The sequence below is a fragment of the Diadema antillarum genome, unplaced genomic scaffold (genome assembly GCF_040938485.1).
Source record: "Diadema antillarum isolate AM-2024a unplaced genomic scaffold, OU_Dant_1.0 seq00000441_RagTag, whole genome shotgun sequence".
In the NCBI taxonomy this organism is placed as follows: domain Eukaryota; kingdom Metazoa; phylum Echinodermata; class Echinoidea; order Diadematoida; family Diadematidae; genus Diadema; species Diadema antillarum.
In genome coordinates, this window is record NW_027271416.1 from 378,858 (window position 1) to 401,500 (window position 22,643).

Consider the following 22,643-nt stretch of genomic DNA (forward strand, 5'->3'; position numbering starts at 1 on the left):
TGTGATACTTTTCAGGGAGAGACAACGTGCAGCTTCCGCTTATACCTTCCTATTGGTATGTATATAGTCAAACTTCACTTTTCTAGACAAACCAAATTATGGTCACTTTGTCGTTGCCATTGCTGTTGTTGTTTGCGGTCGTTTTTTTTTTTTTTAAACAGCATATACAGGACACCTATTGCAACATAAAGGACATGACATTTCAGAAGGCGCCACTCCTGTCAGTTTAAACGCGAGTCAGTTCCAACCATCCATTGATCACGGGTACGTCATGCATACCCGAGTAAACTTCGGTTGAGTACCTGTTCTTTTCCGTTGATGCTGATAGGGCCACGTCACCCTGGAAAAGTTTCGGCTGACGCAAGTCAACGAGGCAGAGGGCGTGACCGGCCGGGGACGCACCTCCACGTCATCACGGGGACTTTATACAAAGCAAGTGTGATATTAAATACAAACTCCACGTCAGGAGTATGATACAGCTCGACTCACCCCGCCACTTCGAAATTTTCAGCGGAATCCCAAATCAAATTGAGCATGCAGATGATCGCTCTAAACAAAATGCCAATTACACATCGATACATAAACCGGAATTATCATGAATAATCATGAATATCCCCGAAGTATCAAAGAAGTATGAAAGTATGCAGAGAGCTTTCAGTATTGCTCGGGTACTCAGTATTAGTAAGTAGTAGCTAATTCAAAATTATTCATCCTTCAGGGATATGGCATGTGCATAAAATGATCTTTTATCGCATAATTATTAGTTCAGCCTCATACGGATTATTCAATATGCTATCGAACCAACTCCCATGATCTGCTCGGAAGATCGCGGCATGCAGAAGATTTCAACGTGCGTATCTTGCAGCTATGTTCATTCGCAAACGCAGATAGAAATTAAATGAACGTCTCGCATCCTTAAAATAGTTCTTCGTAGAAACACGTGCTCGTGATAAAACGTCATTTAAAGAAATATATGAATTATGATATTTACTCTCCGTCGAATAAACCATTTCCAAAAATACCAACGTGATTGCTTAACCTGAAATATATGAGGGCACGGTTCCTTGATCTCAATAAACAAACAAACAAACAAACAAACAAACAAACAAACAAACAAACAAAACAAAAACAAAACTAAGGTTTCACATCTCAAAATACATATTAAGTGCATCTACTCAGGGAAATATAAATGATTAAAGTCCTTCTTAATTCAATTTGAGGAGCAATTTGTATGTATATATAGATGACTTCATTTCCATCAACCTCAGGTAATAGTTTTCATCTTTTCTGTTTTTATCAGGCTCATTTTGCTGATTTTAATGAAAAATTCTTAGTTCAGTAAGCGTCTTCAATATAATTTAAGTGTTATATGATATAACAATAACATATTTGTACATAATATATATATATATATATATATATATATATATATATATATATAGTCATGAAGAACTTGCTTCCAAAAGGCGCTAAATCCATCATTTTTCAATGGATTTGGCGCCTTTTGGTTGCAAGCTCTTCATATATATATATATATATATATATATATGTATAGGCCTATATATATATATATATATATATAGAGAGAGAGAGAGAGAGAGAGAGATAGTCACATTTGGAGCCAATTTCGTCTAAAAATCTTTCAAGGAGGTTTGGTAACATGCCTTATCCGATGTCCATGGAAATTAGATGAAATATAGAGATAAAGAGACGAAATGACTACCGAATTATACAACCTCATTGCTAGGTTCATTTCTCGTTATATGCGGTTATCAACTATTGAAAGAGAAGTAGAAAAGCTCATAAATTGTTATGTTCGTAATCAGAAAAATAGGGCTGAAGTTGCACTGAATTTGGTGGAGGTTATAGTCATTGAGTGGACGACAGTTTTGATTTTTCTTGAAAGACTTCCGTAAACTCGTTTGTGACTGAATCACATACAGTACAACGCTTACAAATACACACATTCACACGATAACACGTTAATTCACACTATACATGCTCTCTTCTTTCAACGTAAAAAAGAAAACGGTAACCACGTAGCTTTACTTTGCTTTTAACATTTTTTAAATACATGTAGATATTCATGTTAAATGATTTTTCTCCAAAAAAGAAGATTGACGTAACAAAGTAATTTCGTTCAAGGTATACTGTAATGTGTTCTTGTTAACAGACCCTATACACCGGATTGAAAATAGATCTTTCATCCTGCAATGCTCACGGAAGAAATTAACACACACACACACACACACACACACACACACACACACACACACACACACACACATACATACACACACACACACACACTAACACTAACAAACACAAACGCATGAACATGAATAAAAACTCGTATGGAACTGATCGCCGTCAAACAGAACCAATAGCGATGCAATGTGAAACTTGAAATCGCACAGCCGCTCTGCATCGTATAAATAGTTATCTATGTACCAGTACATTCGTCATCCTATACAAGATCCCGGATCAGTCACAGGAATAGTTCCATGTCTGAATTTCGTTCAGATTTAGCGTCCCTACGCTAATCTTCCTGTCAGTCTCAGAGAATTATGATATGAACAAGTGGGCATGTACATCTATTTCTGCGTAGAGAGACTGTATTTTAAACGATAAAAGCTTTGATTTATGACAGTGTACCATAGCTAATTGGTATCATGCTTCAGTTGAGTTGCTGCGATCTAACCTTTGGTTTGGATGGATAGAAGGTTGGATTTCCTTCTTTTTTTTTTGTCTGTGCCTCGCTGTCTTACATCTGAATATCTCTTCCCTTGTCTTTCGTCCAAGTATTTTAAAGGAAAACAAACAAACAAATGCACACACAAAATCTACCCACCTTTTTGTATGCCTTCTAATGTGTTTTTGTGAACCTAATATTTATACAATAATTTCCCCTTAAAAATTCCGTCTGATGTTAGGATATAAAGGAATGATACAGTTTTGGTTGAGATGGGGGGGGGGGGGGGCTTCAGGTTTCCAAAGGTTTTTTTATGATGATTTTTTTTAAGATAACGAGAAACTCTTATGAGATATGAAAGAGCATATGATTCGAAGAGGAATTCAAAGTTTATTTGATGAAAGTTGGTTTTGAAGTGGCTGAAATATACAAAACAAAGCCATCGTGATGAAAGGTGGGACCCATCTTTTGTTAGGATGGCCTTGTTTTCTTTGTTGTTGTTTTCTTTTATATCTCAGCCATTTCAGACCCAATTTTCATCGAAGAAACTTTGAATTCTTTTTAGAATTGTATGCTCTTTAACATTTCTAATTGTAGTTTCTAAGTATCTCACAAAAAAGTTAAAAGCTGCATCCTCATCCACTAAGTCCGGCATGTGGGCCATACTTATCTACTTTTCTGTTTATTTATATTCATGTATTTCTTGATCTTTCTTCTTCTTTTTTTTTTTTAGTTCGTTCATTCATTTTCACATGCATTATCAATTAATGCATGACTGCCCTGAAATTTCGCCAAGTCAAGGGGACACTAAATCATCCTGCGCTTTGTTCTCAGTTTGATTTCAGCAATGATTTCAATACTTGTAGCTGAAAACAGTCGTCAGTGACTGGTCACGAGTTTCGTGAAACGAAGGAATCAGGATGATCGAGGATAATCGGAATAATTCTACAAGCTTGTAATGCCATATTATCTACAGTGTATTGTGAATCACGGGCAAATATGACAATGATATTTGCCTACGATGGTTAGCTGTCAGCTGTTATCCATCAATACGGGGGCTGCCAGTCTGTAGAGTAAATAGTTCTCGTGGTGTCCTAGCATTTTGTGAATCATTTTTCTGATGCAATAACCACATACGAAGTGTAATCAGTACTTTCCATACGGTGCTTGCCTATTTATAAACAAACTTCCACGTGGACGCCCTTGCGTCATTCCTGAATACATGTGACCAACGTATACAGATTAGCATTTTTGACCAATCACAACACTGATAGATGACGTAGCGGACAGTGATATCGACCAATAGGAAAATACCACGAGTACCTAGCTTCGCATCCTAGTTGACTGTAAAACTCCACAGTAATGTTATTGTACTAACAGTATAGGGAGAAAAGCAGCAGAAAAACCGACATGTAGAAGAAAGCGAAGACCGACTTCAGATCATAATTTGTTGCGAATGGTGGAGTTTTCGACTCTCTCCAGCATAGTCATCCAAGGAGGAGAAGATTCTCTGATGCCAGAAATGGCTACCACCAAAATTATCATCGCGACTGTCCCGAAATCTGACCAAGTAAAACCGTTCAATATGTTGCCCTCTTCGAGGAAGGCGGAGATACTGCAGCAAATGGCGGCGGCTGCTGACGCAAAACTGGGATTGCAACCCAGCAGAGTATCTCTGACGGACTCAAATCCACCACCAAGAAAAAGACAGAGACTGACCCATCTTACTCCGGAAGAAAAGATGATGAGGAGGTTCGTAAATCTTTGTTTTAGTGATCATTTTCCATTTAAGTATTTCAGGAAGAGATAGCAAGTAAATAGAGAGTGCATCCCCGCACGGCATCATTGCATGTCATCCTCAATTTCTTGTCACGACACGGAAGTTGGTTCGTTGGTCGACTCGAACAAATCAATAAATTGCCGGCAAGTTTGTTTGCCCAGCTGTAGGCCCCTATTACAGGAGATTCCATAACCAGAGAGTATGAACTTAGACATTTTGATTATGTGCTTGAATGATATGGGCCTACTTATTTTTTTATGGTTGTTCCAAAACTTGACTGTTTTAAGTACGTCTGACCAATGCAATATCAAATCAACTCTGTGCTGCTGTAAATAAGATTTAAAAAAAAAAAAAAATTCTTCCACTGTCAAGAATTAAGATACAGTTATACAGTTAAGTGTTAACGGTGTTAACCGGTTAAGCAAGTGGTTACAGCATTCCCTCTCTCTCTCTCTCTATGTATTTTGCATAACTAATCTATTGACAATAATGATGAACCAAAACATTAATTTGACATGACGTGAGCTGAGCGAATACATCGGCAATAAACTAACGGGCATTGTTGAACCAGAATGAAATGAAATGGCCGAAGGGCACACACAATTAGATGCTACGGCAGTAGACCTTTACAGAACTACACTGTAACTTGTAACTTAGTACATCTATGATCTAATGCTAGTTGTATGGTAAGGTCAGGATTTCTTTAAACCTTTAAGTAACTTCATGTTAACTTAGCACATGTTTGCTTTTATTTTTATTTTAGAGGTGCTAATTTCATTCATTTTACATCTCTATTATGTTGCTACAGGAAGCTGAAAAACAGAGTAGCAGCACAGACTGCACGCGACAGGAAGAAAGCCCAGATGGATGGTCTTGAGAGCACAGCCAGCCTTCTGGAGGCCAGGAACAAGCAGCTTCAGATCGAGAACACACTCCTCAGAAAAGAGAACCAATCTCTAGCAGAAGAGAATGCACAGCTGAAAAGAAGGTTGCAGGGGAAGACTGAAGAAACATCATCAGTTGTAAGTGATATTATCTTTATTCACTGGAAAAAAAAAAACTTTGTTCACTAAAACTAGTAACATTTTATAGAACAGAAGTTGTGCTGTAATCAAGATAGTCTAGTGAGAGTATTTTAAAAATACTTCTTTTATTGCAACAATAATGGTTTGTGGTTTTTTTCTTCAAGTTATCTGCCCCCCCCAAAAAAAAAGAAAAAAGAAAAGAAAAGAAAAACAACCATCAGTTTGTATGTGATGAAAGTTAACCATATCGATGTTGAGAGATAGAGATTACAAGAGACATGATATTGAATTAACAGTTCATTTCAGTTTGCGTAGGACATGCAAGATATTTTTTAGTTGCCACTGATGATTGAACATCAAAAATTTTAACATTGTACAACTTGCATTTTAGGTATTTAGGGCTATTGACAAATTTTGAAATGTATGAGACATGCTCAGGAATTCATGAGAACCTGTCTAGGGTTTTGTTTTGTTTTAAAGTTTTAAGTCAAAAGCGGCCCTTCATTGTAATGATGAACTTGGTTTTAACATTGCATCTTTAAAAAAGAACACTTATGACACATGAACAGTGCAACAAGACCTGATGGAAAATCCTGGCTTGTATTTCATCTTTCAGGTTGTCCTCGACCATGGCTACTGCGTAGACTCCACAACCTCACCCAGCATTCGTTTGTCAGTGAAGAAAGAGGCCGATGCCGAGCCGTCCGAGCCCGCAGCGCTCAGCTCTCCTCCGCAGCAGGAGTTGGCGAGGCGTCTCCTCACTTTGCTGTCAATGATGCTCACGTGGAGTCTGACGATGAGCTACTTGGCCTGCTCGGCCAGCTCAACGAAGCAGCCGCGAGTGGAGCCATTCGCCTCTTCGCGGACACCCCAGGGGAGCTGGGAGCAGGAGCAGCCCCTCTGTCTGGTGACCAGGAAGTCCAAGCGGGCCAGCTCAGGGAACCAGGAGTGGTGGGGCCCACAGCAGCAGAGCTGGAATCCATCAAAGAACTGATCCAATTTGATCACGAGTACTTGAAGCCTGCATTGGATGCTCAAAGTAGTGACACCAGCAACAGTGTAGAGGAGCCTGCTAGCATGGCTGTCCTACCTGACGTATTGAATAGTCAGCACAGCCACAGACCAGCTACTGCAGAACTGAAGAGTGAAGCCATCTCAGAGATTGGCGCTATGGACACTCTGCAATCATTTCAGACTGAAGAAGATGATGATTTGGATCTCTTATTGGCAATGGGCACAGACTCTGAATCCTACAATAAATTAGTGAACACAAAAATGCTCAATGCCGATGCCAACTTCACATGTGACTTGAAGGAACTGATGGATACGGTCAGTTCAAAGGATGTGGACTCTCGAAGCTTGAGCGGGAAAAGTGAAGATGGCAGTGGCTCCGATTCTGGCATTAGCGATGCCCCGCGGTCACCCTTCAGTGACGAGGGTGGATTGAGATCACCCGGTTTGAGTGAAGGATTGTGGGAAGAATCCTTCATGGACTTGTTTCCCGCTCTTGATTTGTAGAAAACTCCATTGTACATGTACCAATACCAGTGCCATCACATTCCAGATTCCTGTACAGTTACTGTTCATGTTCTGCTATTGTATTCTAGTTTTCCTCTCACATAAATTGTGCTTGGAGGTTGTTAGTTGTTACACCACCTTTGCAAATATCTCTTCATCCGAAGGGAAATGGCCTAAGATAGGCTATAGCTTTTCACTTTTACTGAAAATCAAACCAACTCGGTTTGTCCCAGATGCTTGATTTTATACAGATTACATTTATATTTATGACTCTGGTCACTCCTTGATTTAGTACTACAAATTCTGGGCAAAGTGGTTGTGTAACGATTTATGTACAGCAAAAAATGTTAATAACTATATAGAAAAATTAGCAATTTGCATCAAACTATAATAATGCCAAAGTGTTGTAGTATTATCCTGATAATACTACATTGTACATTAATTGAAACAAATGCACAGAGGCATAGCAAAATGTTAATATGATATGCAGAATTATCAATGCGTCCACAGAAAATCATGCAACATGTTTTTACATGCCAGATTGAAGTTACTGGCAAATTTATCCAAAAGATGACCATGTCACAAAGAGAGATCTATATCACATCTTCTTCAGTATTGTTAATATGCAGAGATGATTTGTATGCGACAATTACTGGTACTGATTGTTTGAGTCACCATAAGCTACGCTGTAAATAGTTCATTTATTTTGAGCATCTAATAAAAAAAAGGCTAAAAGTAAATCTTGGTTGTTTGAGTGAATTGATTGCCAAACAGTGATGGGAATGTGTGGGACTGTTCATGAGGCTAACAGGTGTGATGGTGTGTTCAAGAGAGCTAATGCATTTTGGTTGAAGTTATGGATGAGAGTTTTAGCATGCCTTGATTGAAGGGTGTGCTGTATGCTACTGTGTTTCATGGCTGAATTTCGATGTATGTCTGTCCAGTTTTTGTCCCTCACGTGTTTGTGCGTGTATGGGGCCTCTATATGGCAGATAATGGCTCTGAGCTCCTTTTCCAGTTCATAATTAACTATACACAGCCCAGTCGGCTTGGGCTAGTACATAATGTGAGTTTTATATATTGCAAGTCTTCTTTTTATTTTTTATATTTGTTTGATATGTGTGTCTTATGTGATATGAATTCCTCACTAATACACTACATATACTAACATCATAGACATGTAAAGCACATACATAGTCTGTAATGTATGTACAACTGTATTCATTAAAAAAAAAGTGACATACAGTGTACATGTGTCAGAAACATGCAAAGTTACATGTTACAACACAAAGTTGCATGAGGTATCATTACAACGATTGAAAAACAAAAAATGGAAAATGTGTGACAAAACAAGTTCAGCTGATTATATGCACATATGACATGGAGATGCATGTACAAAGTCTTTCAACTGATACTCGCCCACCTCCCTCATGAAAAGGAATGAAGTTGTTTTGACATCATGGAGGTGCACCACAAGAGGGAGAAAAAGGGGAAGGGGGCTGAAACTGTTTGGCACAGCTATGTAGCAATGTGGCTATTAATCTAATCATTCTCAGTTAATTTCTATGATAATAATAATAATAATAATAATAATAATAATAATAATAGTAATAATAATAGTAATAGTAATAATGATAATAGTAATAATAACAATAATAATAATGATAATAATAATAATAATTGCATTTATATGGCGCTTTTACTGGTGTTTATAAGTGTACTGGTGCTATGTATACAAGAAGACTGAAAAATACAATAACATTTTTAGGATAATCCACAGAATATCAATTCAGGTTGAAATACAATGTTCAGTATAAATATGGATCCAGGTTTGGTCGTCAGTGCATGACAAACAGCATCTAAACGCAGTACATGCGATCACATTAAAAGGGGTTGTTTCTCTAAACTCCTTGCGTATAATCTTATTGGCACTTTTGCTGACAATGATTCCTGCGAGGTGATGTCCTTTTGAAAAGCAACATCTAGAAAATACACAAGCATTAGTGCAAACGAGATCATGCATAATGATTCATGGCAAATGTGCTATATTTGCTCGATGCATTGCTTTATACTCTTACATACGATATAGTGTAAGGTCGACTGTACGCTTATCATACAGCTGGTATTTGATTTTAAAACACTAACTCATATCAGCCATTTTAATCTGGGGGCGTCCCAAAGAAGAAGAAAATATTATTCACTGAGTCAGGTGCATTGCTGTGTCATGCTCGGGAAGTAAATAAACTACAGTAAAGTTTATTTTTAGACAACATTTACTAGCTATACTGAAGCCCCCATTTTATGACTGAATTACATGTATTAACATTAAAGAAAAGAAGAAGAAGAAGAAGAAGAAGAAGAAGAAGAAGAAGAAGAAGAAGAAGAAGAAGAAAAAAAAAACAGCTCCCAATCAGAACAGGTCGATGGGCTTGCTAGTTTGTAAATGTATGAAATCCTGATTTCTATAATGGCGCCTGCTGGCGCCTAGCAAAAGCACGGAAAACATTACCCAAATATAAACATTCCACATGTTGAATATATTATTTCCGCATCCTCTGGGTTTGTGCTGTATGGAATGCTTACTGTAGTTGCTGCCTAGTATGTCGGATTTCTAAAACTGCCAGATAAATCTTAATCGAGACTTTCAAGCAAGCCAAACAATCAATATATATTTTGATTTTTTTTCCTTTTGTGTTTCTGAGTGTTGTAGAGGGGGAGTTCAGTCATGTATTGATGGTGTTATTCCAATCTATATTTTGTATGGAACGCTTTAATTGTGCCGTGCGTGGCCATATGGTACGTACATGTACACTTACGTACATATCGTGCTAACTACTTCGCCCAAAAAATTTGTATACTAAGTGAAACATGGAAAAGCCGGCCGATGGAGAGGAAAAGAAGAAACATTTCCGTAAGAAAACGGATAAACCGTTGATCCTTCCAAAATCTACTGCAGATAAACAGCGTCTTCAAATTGAGAAGTTGATGAGAAATCCTGTAAGTGTGATTCTGGCGCGACGTTTCGTGTGAATCTGAACGTTGTATGCATGATTCGTACCGTTCATAGATTTGACCGTACAGTACGTTGAAATGGAATGATAGCCGCTTTCGTATGCGCGCGGTGGATACCCACTGACGTTCGTTGTGGAATTGTGACAGAGTAATTTTGAATCTGAGGATAGGGCCTGGAACCTATATGCTATTATGCAGATATTATCGTATATAATAATGCCATATACTATAATTTTCTACTGCGACTAGACTAGGTAGCGTAGGCGGTAGTCGTCAATTAATAGGCCTAATATTTATAGTCTGCAGTCACGTCTGTCCGTTAGATTTCTAACGTATTTAACGCACCTAGCTAGTGCTAACGCCCCGGTAAGCTAAGAAGGACGTAAGGTGTCAGTGTTGTGTTCATACTCATAGACACATGAACATTTCCTATTGAACTCTCGACCTTCTTTCTTATATGATGACGATGTTTTAACTTTTATGTCATCAAAGTTTCCTCAATGTCAATGATAATGAAAGAAAAATTATTAGATAAATATTATTGAAAGGGGAGAAATTCAAGTCAAACCTCACTAACCGCTACGGCGCTAGCCTCTGCTCCTCAAGGCATGTAATTTAAACCGTAGGCCTAAAGCAATAAAGTTAAAGTTTAAGAGTGATAATTTAGTAACGTTACAGTGTTTATGTGAGTACCAGTATGACTGGAACTCTATACAACATGGATTCCACCAAATTGTGATTTATTGACAATTTTCCGTGAATGTTTGAACTCTGGATTATTAAAGGACAAGTTCGCCTTCATATATAGGCAGGTATCCTATTACCGAACGCATACATTTTCAATGGAAGCCTGTTAAAACAACTCGTATACGCGTGCATCCATTGGACTACACACGCGCTGTTATCTCACAAGGGAGCTGGTGCAGAAAATTGCTAAACTGCAGCAAAAAACGCTAATTTTAGTAATAATTGCTGAAATGTTGATGTTTGTTATTCTGCGTTAATAACATTGACCGAAAATGCAATGCCTAAATTTCCCCACACTGAGGGGGCATGTTCGGTAAATACAATATGATTTGGGTCAGTAAAAAGACACGGTTTTTGTGGAAGGGTTATTTGAAATACCAGGGTACAGATTTTGTCAAGTGCGTGGCTTAGTTTTCAAATTATACTGTTACAGCTAAATTTATCAGAATTTTTATGGTATCTTCTGGGAGATCTTTAGCTAAATTGAAGCATAATGTTGCCCGTCTGGAGAAATTAAATAAAAATCGTTCAGTATTAAATAGGATACACCTCCATACATGTGGATTGAGTGAATGCAGCAATTGACACATCAGTGAAAGTTTAGAGAAAATCGGAAAATCCGTTCATGAGTTATGAATTTTTAAAGTACTGGTATCTGCCCAGTTTGTACTGCTGGATGAGAAGACTACCACAGTGTATGATGTCATGTGCGTACAACGTCATAAAGGAAATAAAAAGAGAATTTCACAAAATTTTACTTTTTGAAAAAAAGTATGTATACATTTCCTCAACTTGTCACAGACATATGTTAAGGGTAATATTATTCCCCTTGCCTTCTGAAAGAGGGAAGTCAAAAGCCTATTATTAAGCGGGGAAAGTGAAAATATGTTGAAATTTCTTTATATTTTCTTTATATCGTTGTACTCATGTGACATCACAAGCTATAGTAGTCTTCTCATCCAGCCTTCAGTGAGCAGAAACTTCAAAAGTTCATAACTCTAGAACAGATTGTCTGATTTTCCTCAAACTTTCACTGATGTGTTTTACTAATATTGCTGCATTCACTCAATCCACATGTCTATGAAGGTGAACTTGTCCTTTAAGGCCCACAAAGATGGAAGAGAAATAAATCCCATTTCAAGAGAAAACTTCTGGCTATTTCCCACTTTACCAGAACTTGTTTAATTTCAAATTTCATTTCATTATTCTATTGTCATGATTGTGAGGCATAATCTATGACTGCAAAGGCAATGTTTTCCCAAGTTGTGAATATACTACCAGGTGACTTGCACGAATAACATTACAGGTCTATATGCGTATGGCAAAAATAGCTAAATTGAAAATGAAAAGCTTGGTAAAAAAGGCCAAGTCAAGTACCCAATGTACAATCGATTCATGTGATTATTAACACATCAGCTAGATTTCCTTCTATTTTCCTTCTTTTCATAATTGATCTGGTGATTTTATAAACATGATGAAACAAGAATTTTTTTCTTTCATGAATTAAAGAAGAGCCAATAGAGTCTTCAGAATGATCAAGAAGAACTTTTACAGATGTAGAGATGTACATGTAATCCTAAAACTCTGTAGAAGTCACTTGTCAGACCACAGTTTGATTACCGCGGGGTACTGTGTGCAGGCGTGGTGTCCAAGATAAACAAAAAAGTCCTTGAGAAAGTGCAGGCTTGGGGCCTGGGGCCACCAAACTCGTCCCCAGCCTGAAAAACCTACCCTACAAAGTCAGACTTATGAGACATAATCTTACATCTCAGGAAGATAGAAGGAAGAGGGGTGATTTTATTCAAGCATGTTATCGCATCATGGCACAATTATAGAATGTAGACAATATTGACCCAAACTCCATCTTCCAGAAAGCAACATACCATGGTCCTCAAAGACATTCCCAGAAGCATGCCCTGGACTGGACATAAGAAAAAAACTTCTTTAGCCTGAGAGTGGTAGACAGTTGGAACAAACTCCCAGAAGATGTCATCCAATCACCAACACTCCTTACATTAAAAAAAGGAGCATGGACATCCAGTTTGGGTTTATACTAATGGACTACAAAGGCCCCTGAACTCTGACACTCTTTGCAATCTATCAACTTAAAGCTGGAGGTTTGGCACTTCAAGGTAAATTCAAGGTGATTTTAAGGATAACAATTTTACATTACAGTTTCTGCTGCATACATTGTATATCTGTATATTTTATTGAAATTGAAAAGGAGTTTTACTGCATTTTGTTTTTTGATCAAGGATAAACCTGTCTACGTACCGGAGAAAAAGAAAGAATGGAGCCCGAGAGCACCAGCTGAATTTGTGCGAGATGTTATGGGTATGTTTCCTCAGGCCAATCACCAAGCAAATATTGGTCTAGTTATACAGTATTTTTCCTAGATATGGACTGTGTGGAAAAAGTTGTGCATCAATCCTTAAAATTTATAGATAGTTCAAACTGAGATTTGATGAATAATGCAAAAATTAAAAATTTTACAGTAAAAACAAGAGTATGCATGGGTTCTAAAGTCTGAAGATGCAGTAAAACTGAAATGCTTGAATCAGGTGACTCTGAGGTCTTCTACACCACATGAACAACAAACTAGAGTTTTGACATTTGAATGTGAATTTACTAGAGGCCATAATTATTGGCAAGATTTGATTTCTGGGTTCTGTAATTACCTACACAAGACTTGCTAGCATGGTTTTTGTTCTTTTGATTGCATTAAATTTGCAAAATAGAACTTTGTTTCATTATCTGTTAGTTGCCTAATATACATGTATAATGTGTATCAAATTTAGGTTGGCTAAACCCTTTCATATTAAGCCGTTATTTACGTCCTTTGCCAAGTGTTTATCATTATCTTAACCCGTTCTATACTGAATTCTGAAATACCCATAGACTTGATATGCAGGCCACCAGGTTCCCGTATGTAATGGGTTAAGATGGCCCCAATAATCCTACCTTGTATAATCTATGTTCATACTGTAAAAGTAGATATTTTCACATTTATAAGCATTTTTTTTTTTCCCTCGGCGGGGTATAAGGTGAGTTTCACAACAGACATGAACTACTGAAATGTAGAAAAGCAAGCAAAAATATTCACATGGTTTTATTTTCATGCTGGTTTCTGGTTGCGCGAAATAATCGCGAAAATTTCAACTTCACCAAATTTCCACTTTTACAGTAGTTTCTGTTATCTGTGGTAGGTTGTATGTGCAGTAGCCATGCGTTGGAATACTGTAAAAGTGGAAATTTTCGCGGTGTTGAAATTTTCGCGCATTTCGCGCAACCAGAAACTAGCGGGAAAATAAAAGCACGCGAAAATTTTTACTTGCCATATGTTCCTGTGCGTGATGTCTTGATTCCACGGAATTAAAAGCACGCGAAACTCTTACCCGGCCAAGTGCGAAATATTAGTCTCGCGAAAATATCCACTTTTACAGTATATCAATGAATTGGTGATATCTTCTGTCCGTGTATCATTGGTTTCTTCTTTACTTGGCAAGTAATAAGTTTGACCTTTATCTTCCTGTATGTTCATTAGGATCTAGTGCTGGAGCAGGCAGTGGGGAGTTCCATGTCTATCGTGGCTACAGACGGCGAGAGCTGGCCAGGGTGACGTACATTCAGAACCGAGCAGAGAAGGTGAGAGAGTGGTGGAACTACTCATGTCTTCTTTTTACCTGTCATCCATCGAGACATGGTACCCATTCACAAAAATTTTGAGATTCTTCCTGTGACTACAAATAGGGCTATTCATACGCTTCTCATTAATTTTACACCTGAATAGGTATTCAACTCACTCTAATTATGTCCCTCAGTAGGGCCTACCTCGTAATAGGTCACTAGATGAATGGTGCATTACAAATGCTGTGTTTGTTACTATCATTATTATGGGGTTTACACTGAAATGATAAAACTTCCAAAGAGTCGTGGAAGGTATTGACCAAGCATGAACACCTTTTTGTGTGGGGTAATTCATTATTTGGGGAGATTTGAAACTCTAGGAAAAGATGTGTAGGATATACAGTATTTCCTTCTTTCCAAATTCATGTAAAAAAAAAAAATCAAAATTTAGGGAAATTTGTGTGCAAACTAGTGAAGAATCTGTGAGCTAATGAATCATCTCATCTAATTTGCAAACATGATTTGTATGTATTGACGTCAATATTTCAATGAAGAAATGTTTAACTTTAACCCTAAGTAGGCCGGGCTATTTAGGTAGATGATAGAGCCAGGGGGGGCCTCCAGATCTCGGCCGTCGATCGCGCAATCGCGATGAAAATTGGCACACACATTGCCTCGGACTAATAGGTGTAAATCACAAAATAAAGCTCAAAACAGGCCCATTTTTTGTGTAAATTTTCGATGAAATTTGTCCGCGACATTGTTCCGTACAAGAAATAATGTTATTAATTGATTTTAATCAATAAAACCCCAAAATAATCATGCTTTTGTGAAATTTGCCTGTAAGCGCAGTTTGCATTGAAATTGTACACGAATTCATGTTTTTGAGCAAATTTTGGTCTGACATGCATGTACATATTTATGCGTAAATTCGGAACCGCTCGCCCGGGCATTGCAATTTGGTGTCAAAAGATGTGGGAGACTCGTAAGAAAAAAAGTCATGAAACGTCGCGGCGATAGCTTTTTGCGATAGCGATACATCACGCGGCCTAGTTAGGGTTAAATTTCCATAACTTCCTACACTGTTCATCCATTTTCAGTGACACATATCCTTTTACTATTTGTTGACTTTGCTGAATAAAAGTGAACATGGATAACAGTCTTGCAGGTTACTGAATAGAATAGGCCTTCGAATTGGATTGATATCTTTGATGCTGGGGTAAAGGTAATCGTTAGTCTCGTGAGGAAATCACAGGTAAGATGCACAACGTTTCACTTGCTGCTGCTGAGTTTCGGCATGTACATGAGACACGGTGGTGCATGCACATAAGTTATAACATGTTTGTGGACCTAGTTGGCAGCATGCTGCCTCCTTGCACAAGTCGGGCGGTGCGCCATCCTGTGTCCGCTGGTTGACAGTCCAGTTTAGCAACTCTTTTGTGGACGTCGGAGGTGGGATCTCATCGGAGATGTCTACACCAACGTTGGAAGTGGTGGATGGGTGTCCCTTCTGGTGATGAAGGCAAATACATCACATCCATGATTCAGGGAACCTACAAACCTGTTGATGTTGCCTTTGTTGGGTTGTATCTGGATGGCTTCCTTCACTCTTCTGGGGTACCACTGAGTGCTGTGCTATGTCTGCATTTCACACCCACTCAGTTCGGGTGATGTTAGGCACTTTATGCATGCTTGGCTACTGCAGATAATGTATCTCTGTCCTGTGGTTTGTAATGTCCCATCTGTGTTCTGATATCCTTTCCCCAACAGGCCTGCCAGTCTCACCTATTATTTAAAACTCTTGTCATAATCTCAGCATGGGATCTGGTAGACTATACCATCCCTTCTGAGGGTTTGCCTGGAGTCTTTGACACTAACCAAATGGTTTCTGATGGTGGTGTTGTCCTTGTAGACAACATGAGTGCTGTACTTCTCCAAACGACATCCGAGAAAGGGAGCAATTTATTCCACATAGAGAAGGACATTAAGTACAATCGTAGACTCGTATTCAGCTGTATCCTGCTCAGTTGAAATATCTTGTGTCTATTCAAGTATAAATGCTACCCTATATTGATTTGTCATCATTTCAGTGAGTAGTAAACTGTGAAGTTATTCATTTATCCATGCATGTACTCTGGCAATTATTGTGAGGTAATTTTTCACTGATATATATGCCATCTTTGATGACAACAGAGGTTACATTTTCAATACTGACTTAAATGAGACTGGACTTGTCACCATTTTCCTCTCTCCATTTCAGGAAGACAAAGACGTGACCTACCACGAGAAACTGGAACAGAATGAGAAAGCAGCAGAAGAAAGAACAGCAAAGAAGAGAGCAAAGAGGTGAATTGACTGATTTATTACGAATGTCCATCAAGATAAGATTTTTTTTCCCTTTTTAAACAGTGAAATGAAGTCATCATCAATGCTTACCATCACAGAGAGCATGATGCACTGTTGAAATCTTGATTGCATTGTGAAGTTGTTGAAGTCTATTTCACAGGGTGACCAGTCACATAAATGACGGCTCCTAAATTTACAATGATATTTTCAATATGTAATGTGAATTGAGTCACTTGCACATACAAAAATTAATTCTAAAGTCAGGAAAGTGATATATTAATTTTTTATAGGCAAAAGGCATTTTAATTTTATTTTTTTTCAGACATTTTATTTGTTCTTTTTTGAGAGAGAGAGAGAGTAAATGTGACCGTGTAAGCCCCATGACCTGTCTTGTAGATACGATATGCAAATGTTTGTCTCATTCTCACAGATGGTAAGTGGGACATTTAAGCATAAATGGCATAGTTAAGCGTTGCTGGCAATATAGGGAATCCAAACTTCCTTTAAAATGATATGAAATCTGTTATGAACTGCATGCAAGCTCAGACCATTGGACAGCCCTATTAGATGTCTTTCTGTGTGACTTTAATAGTATGTGGGAATAGCAACTTGGAACGATTTAATTCCATTTATGTACCATATTTTATCTTTTGCAGACAGAAGCAGAAGCAGAAGATGAAAGCAAAGAAGAAAAAAATGGAGGAAGAAGAAAAGGGTGAGATTGAAATTAAGCCAGAAAACTTCTCCCCTGCATGACTTTAATTTGAAGAAGTTGGTAGAAATATGACAATATTATCCAGTACACATCAGTGCACTTAGGTAAAACTGTGTGAGTCTTTACCAGTCTCTGCTATTATTTGCAAGAGGTAGATTTCTGATAGCTGTTATCATGTTGATGTGGAATTAACATGAATATCACAACATTTTAATCAGCATATGAAGCTCAAAGTTGCAACTGAGTGACAAATTGACCTTCATCTACATAAATTAATGCCAATTATCCAGTGTTTTAGTAGTAGCCATGATGAAAAATCATGGGCACACATTCTTGGGTTGAACTCAAACCAACATTCTCCTGATTACTAGGCAGGCTTCGTGTCTACTAGACTATCAAGCTTCCACCCGATAGCCATAGTGGATATATCGCCTGTTTATCAATAAGAAGGTCATTGGTTTGAGTCCAACCAGTGTATAGTATGCCCGTAATTTTAATAATGGCTACGAATGAAATGCGAGATAGTTGGTGTTTATTTACATTGATGAATGGTAATTTGTCAATCAGTTGCAATAAAAAAAAAAAACTAAATGGAAAAATCTGAATAAACACAAAGTTCTCTTTGTTCCTAATTTGCATCAGCTTGAGTAGTCGATGAGGTAACACATGGCAGCAGTACTTGCTTTGAACAGAGTGCAGTAGAGCAAGTGGCTTTCTGAAATCGACAGAAAAACCGAAAGAAGCAAAAGCTAATAAAGAAAAAAAGACGTAAGGGCCTCAATGTGATCCTCAGCTATGTTAAATGAATGTAAATTAATACTTATTATACAAAACATGATTTTTAAAAAAGAGATATATTTAGAATTTGTTCTCATTCTTTGCCCTGGTCTATTATCCTCAATATAATGTTTGTTTGTTGAGCTGGTGTCATCTTGTTTGCTTCTGCTGACAGCAAAAAAGAAGGCAGAAGCAGGGGAAGATGCTAGCGACGACAGTGATGAGGACGAGGACGAGAAGGATGACGATCAGGGAGATGATGCCGAAGAGAACTGCTTTGTGATTGGAGGAAGGTGATGGATGCCCGGGGGACTTGGTATCTTGTCTTTGACAAGAGCTGTAGAAACTTTGGTATCTCAACAGCAATACATTGTGCCAAGACACTCGATAAGAGATACCTACTAGGCTCAGGTGCAGATGATGTTTGACGGAAGGTTTAGGGTGAATGAGTTGAAAGGTAGATTTTTGATTTTGTTTTCCACTGGAATTCTTCCTCTTCCTGTTGCGCGGAGATTGATACCAGGAAAGTTAGTCTCATGATGTAGTACAGCATGGCTGATGTCATCATGGATTGAAGATGATGCTGATGATGGTGGTGGTGGAGGTGATAGTGATCAACAAGTGAGATGCAAGACCTCATCACGACTGAAGTGTGAAAGATTCCTCCAACTGGATTCAAGAGCGCTAAGTGGAAAATGTGATGTAGTGTAGACAGTGAACACTGAGAGGTGTGAAACAAGCACCATGAGACACTCCCATTACACCACTGCACAGTGAGTCAGAGTGAGTCCTCAGCATGTCATATGTGAAGACTGCCCTCTACAGGACAGTTTATTTTGTAGTTTTCACAACAGCTCTGATACCTGAAATTGTATCATAAGGCTAAGCATGGGCCCCAGATATCAGTCTTAACTTAATCTTTTTACCTGTTGTATGCCCAAGCACTTAGCTTAACCCATTGAGGACAGACTGATTTTGCTTCAACACGCATTTCCCATAGACACTTGCCCGAGTATACTCGGGACTCGTCCTCAACGGGGTAACATGCCAGGCACTTTTCATCCACATCAGAAATCCACCCAAACTTGACCTATTGCAACTGATTGACAATTTGAAAAAAACTCGACCTTGTTGTCAAGTTAGCAAGCCCACTCAGATGTAGCATTGTGCCTCAAGAAGGCCTTGGTGACATGATAGAGATTAGGAGAAAAAGGTCATTTCTTTTTTTTGGCAATTACTTTCTAGACGAATTTGCTAGTTGCTGGCAGAGAGAGCACTCCAACGTGTGTGTCAAACATGAAGGGTTTTAACCCGTCGAGGACGAGTCCCGAGTATACTCGGGCAAGCGTCTGTGGGAAATGCATGTTTAAGCAAAATCAAACTGTCCTCAACGGGTTAAAGGGTAGCCAAAGGCAGCAGGTTCACTTGATACCAGTCTGAAGCTAAGACTATGGGGTTATGCTGATATTTTTTGGCAAAAAACCCCCCCAAAAAACAATAATATGTTTTGTTCAGGTGACTTCAGAATCTTGTTTTCATGTATGATAACTTATGACACCGCAGTTGGTATGAATTTAAACCAATTAATATATCTCCATGACTTATAAAGAACATCTACAGCAAGTCAAGTTGTAGGCCTTCATCTTTTCCCAAAGCATGCAAGTTGTCTGGTAAACAAATAATTACTTTAAGAGCTTGTGAGTTGTAAATAAGTGTGAATCATCATGTGAGAAATAAATACATTTCGTAGAAAATACTGTTTCATATCAAATTGTATTATGACACATGTCCGTTGTAGTTTTGTTTTGTTTTGTTTTGTTTTGTTTTGTTTTATTTTTTGTGGAATACTGCAATACCATTTAGAAGGCTGGCATCCCTGCACTGGTGTACATCAGATTCGTGTATAAAGAGAGTCTGGACAACTCTGTTTTTGACTTATGAGTTTTGAAGCCTAAGATTGGTCAAAACTGGTCTTGTTATATTCGTGGAGCCATGCCATTATCAAATTTGCGCTCACATGCAGTGCCCATTGTTAACTACCCTTTATTTTGCTTGCTCTCATTATGATGTCTGAGCGTACTCACAAACCCTCTAAGGCATAATACGCTAAGAAATGGCATGATGTCCAATGTAGCAGTTGTCCAGACTCTCTTTATATACGGCACTGGTGTACATGTATTAGCCAGATATGAATGTTGCAAAAGTGGTAGAAGTCATTATGCTGCCCACTATATGATTGCTCCACACTGTGGAACATCAACCTGCAACATGACTTTCTTATGCTTATCCACCCCCTCTCTCTGGAAAACCAGAGATGAAACGATGGAAAAAAGATTTTGTGATCCATATGGCAATACACAGAGTATGAAGGGATAAAAGGTATGTGAAGTTCAATACAAGTGTTTTCTGTTTTTATATGTTATAGATCTCTTGTGTTATGACTTCTGCTTTCAATATTTTGTGTGTGTGTGTGTGTGCGTGTGTGTGTGTGTGTGTGCATGTGAGTGTGTGTTGCATGTGTGTAGTGTGTGTTATTTCTCATGGGGTGGTTGAAGGGGAGTGTTTTAGGCTTTTTGCCCTTTTCTCTCCTCAAGAGGATGTTTCCTTTAAAACATATCAATGGGCAGGCTCTTTGGTATTGTTGAATGGTGATGCTTTTTTTATTTTGTTCAATCACTATGGCAACTGCCTATAGGTTTATAGAGAAAGACATCCAAGCAATGAAATAATGAATATCAGAAGGTACGATGAGTTTCTGATCCATATCATAACAAGAAAGAATTAAGATACAGACACCATTAGCACCATCTTAATTTTGTGGGGCACTCTTCATTCAGTTTTTGACTCCAACGCCCATTCATTTTGGCCACTACAAGATACTGTCCCACAGACGAGACACAGAATGGAGTTCCCATGTGTGAAAGAGTTATAGCCCATACTTGTAAAGGTCCGGCTTCGTTCATTTTATTTCATCACAAAGAACAGGGTGCATAACCTGGTGAGGTGGTCTGCCCCAAGTGCATACAACTTGGCCCCATGGAAGACAGCTAGTAGAGCTGAATATGGGCTATACAGCCATCTCGTCAGATGTATAATGAAAACAAACTGTAAACAATCAAATTCCTAGAAGAATTTTCTACTTGACCCCAATGGAATTTTCATGCTTCTCTGTTGCTTCATATACCGGGTCTAGGGCAATTATCCCCTGAGCAATTACCCCGGACCCTTCTCCTGATCCTAACCCTAATCCAAACCTGAACCTAATCCTAACCCTAACTCAAACTCTATACCCTAAACCTAACCCTAACCCTAATCTTTACTCTAAACTTATCACCAACCAGTATTTAGCCGGGGGGTAATGGCCCTCGGGGGGTGATTGCCCTGATACGCATATATATACCACACCTTTGCAGAAACCAATCATAAACTGTAACTCCATGTATCTATTTTAAAGCAGTCCACACCAAAGGCTTGTAAGCATGATGTGCTCTTTCTGTCACTTGGCATGATCAAACCATCATCTTTCTTACTTTGGTGGATCGGTATCAAATTCCCCAGACTTTACGCTTTCCAATGATACAAGTTTATAATTTGTCCCACTTCATTTCGAATGTTTTCAGTGCAGCAGTACGTCTGGCAGCAAGATAAAAGTTTTAGATATTAAAGGAAAAAAAAGATTTGAAGTTAGATGCACTCGAGTATGCAGGAGATGTGAACACTCGCATGAAGCCTGTAGGTAAATTTGAGACATAGCTGAAGTGTAAGATGATTCATAAAAACTGAAAATTGTCCTCCTTGCAGCATATTATTGAAACTCTAGTAATTTATTCAGGATATCCAGTATGTGTTTATATATCAACTTTCCATTTCTGAACAACTCATTTACATTTTCTTTTTAAGTTTTGCAGGCTCTAATGTTTTCAGCTTTATCACAGCTGCCTCCAGACGAGTCACACACAGCAATCATTGTATTGGAAGAAAAGAGAAAACATATTCGTTCTTGAACATTGATCTACTAGCATCATCTGTGTTGTGACACTGTAGGATACGGTGACATTTTGAAGCAGTGGTCATTAGTAGAGTTAATGACTATGTTTTGGTCACCTAGGATGGTTTTAGTGGTATTTTTAGTGTTCATTAGCTAGAATGGTAAGTATTTTGGTCGCTTGTGAGTTTTCAGTGGTATTCTCTAAGAGTGTTTGTTCAAGAGGTAAAATGACTGTATTTTGGTCAAGTGTAATGATTTCCATACTTCTTCGCAAGAGAGGTTAACATTCTGTGTAAGGTCTTCTATGACATTTTCAGGAAACATCTGTAATCCTTCACTTTAGATCCTGCCCAATATCCTCAATATGTCCTTTGAAAGCTGTGTTTAGTAGTAAGGCTTTCCAGGAGGCTACCCCC

General features: G+C 38.3%; 2 protein-coding genes across 2 annotated transcripts; both read left to right on the forward strand.

Annotated features, from left to right (window-relative positions):
• The first annotated feature begins 4,068 nt into the window (after window positions 1-4,068).
• LOC139732617 (uncharacterized) lies at window positions 4,069-7,755 on the forward strand. Its single transcript, XM_071643473.1, has 3 exons — window positions 4,069-4,444; window positions 5,281-5,494; window positions 6,114-7,755. The coding sequence occupies exons 1-3, from the start codon at window positions 4,149-4,151 to the stop codon at window positions 6,489-6,491; spliced, it is 888 nt and encodes a 295-aa protein (XP_071499574.1). The 5' UTR covers window positions 4,069-4,148; the 3' UTR covers window positions 6,492-7,755.
• Window positions 7,756-9,883: 2,128 nt separating this feature from the next.
• On the forward strand, window positions 9,884-18,540 carry LOC139732639 (PRKR-interacting protein 1 homolog). Its single transcript, XM_071643495.1, has 6 exons — window positions 9,884-10,012; window positions 13,030-13,108; window positions 14,319-14,419; window positions 16,662-16,747; window positions 17,404-17,462; window positions 18,415-18,540. The coding sequence occupies exons 1-6, from the start codon at window positions 9,884-9,886 to the stop codon at window positions 18,534-18,536; spliced, it is 576 nt and encodes a 191-aa protein (XP_071499596.1). The 3' UTR covers window positions 18,537-18,540.
• Window positions 18,541-22,643: the final 4,103 nt, after the last annotated feature.

Bases quoted from the DNA above. Each gene is read 5' to 3' on its own strand.
- LOC139732617 (XM_071643473.1), top strand. From the start codon at position 4,149: ATGGTGGAGTTTTCGACTCTCTCCAGCATAGTCATCCAAGGAGGAGAA. The intron at 4,445-5,280 runs GTTCGTAAATCT...ATGTTGCTACAG, and splicing joins GAAGAAAAGATGATGAGGAG to GAAGCTGAAAAACAGAGTAG. The intron at 5,495-6,113 runs GTAAGTGATATT...TTCATCTTTCAG, and splicing joins CTGAAGAAACATCATCAGTT to GTTGTCCTCGACCATGGCTA.
- LOC139732639 (XM_071643495.1), top strand. From the start codon at position 9,884: ATGGAAAAGCCGGCCGATGGAGAGGAAAAGAAGAAACATTTCCGTAAG. The intron at 10,013-13,029 runs GTAAGTGTGATT...TTTTTGATCAAG, and splicing joins AGAAGTTGATGAGAAATCCT to GATAAACCTGTCTACGTACC. The intron at 13,109-14,318 runs GTATGTTTCCTC...TATGTTCATTAG, and splicing joins ATTTGTGCGAGATGTTATGG to GATCTAGTGCTGGAGCAGGC.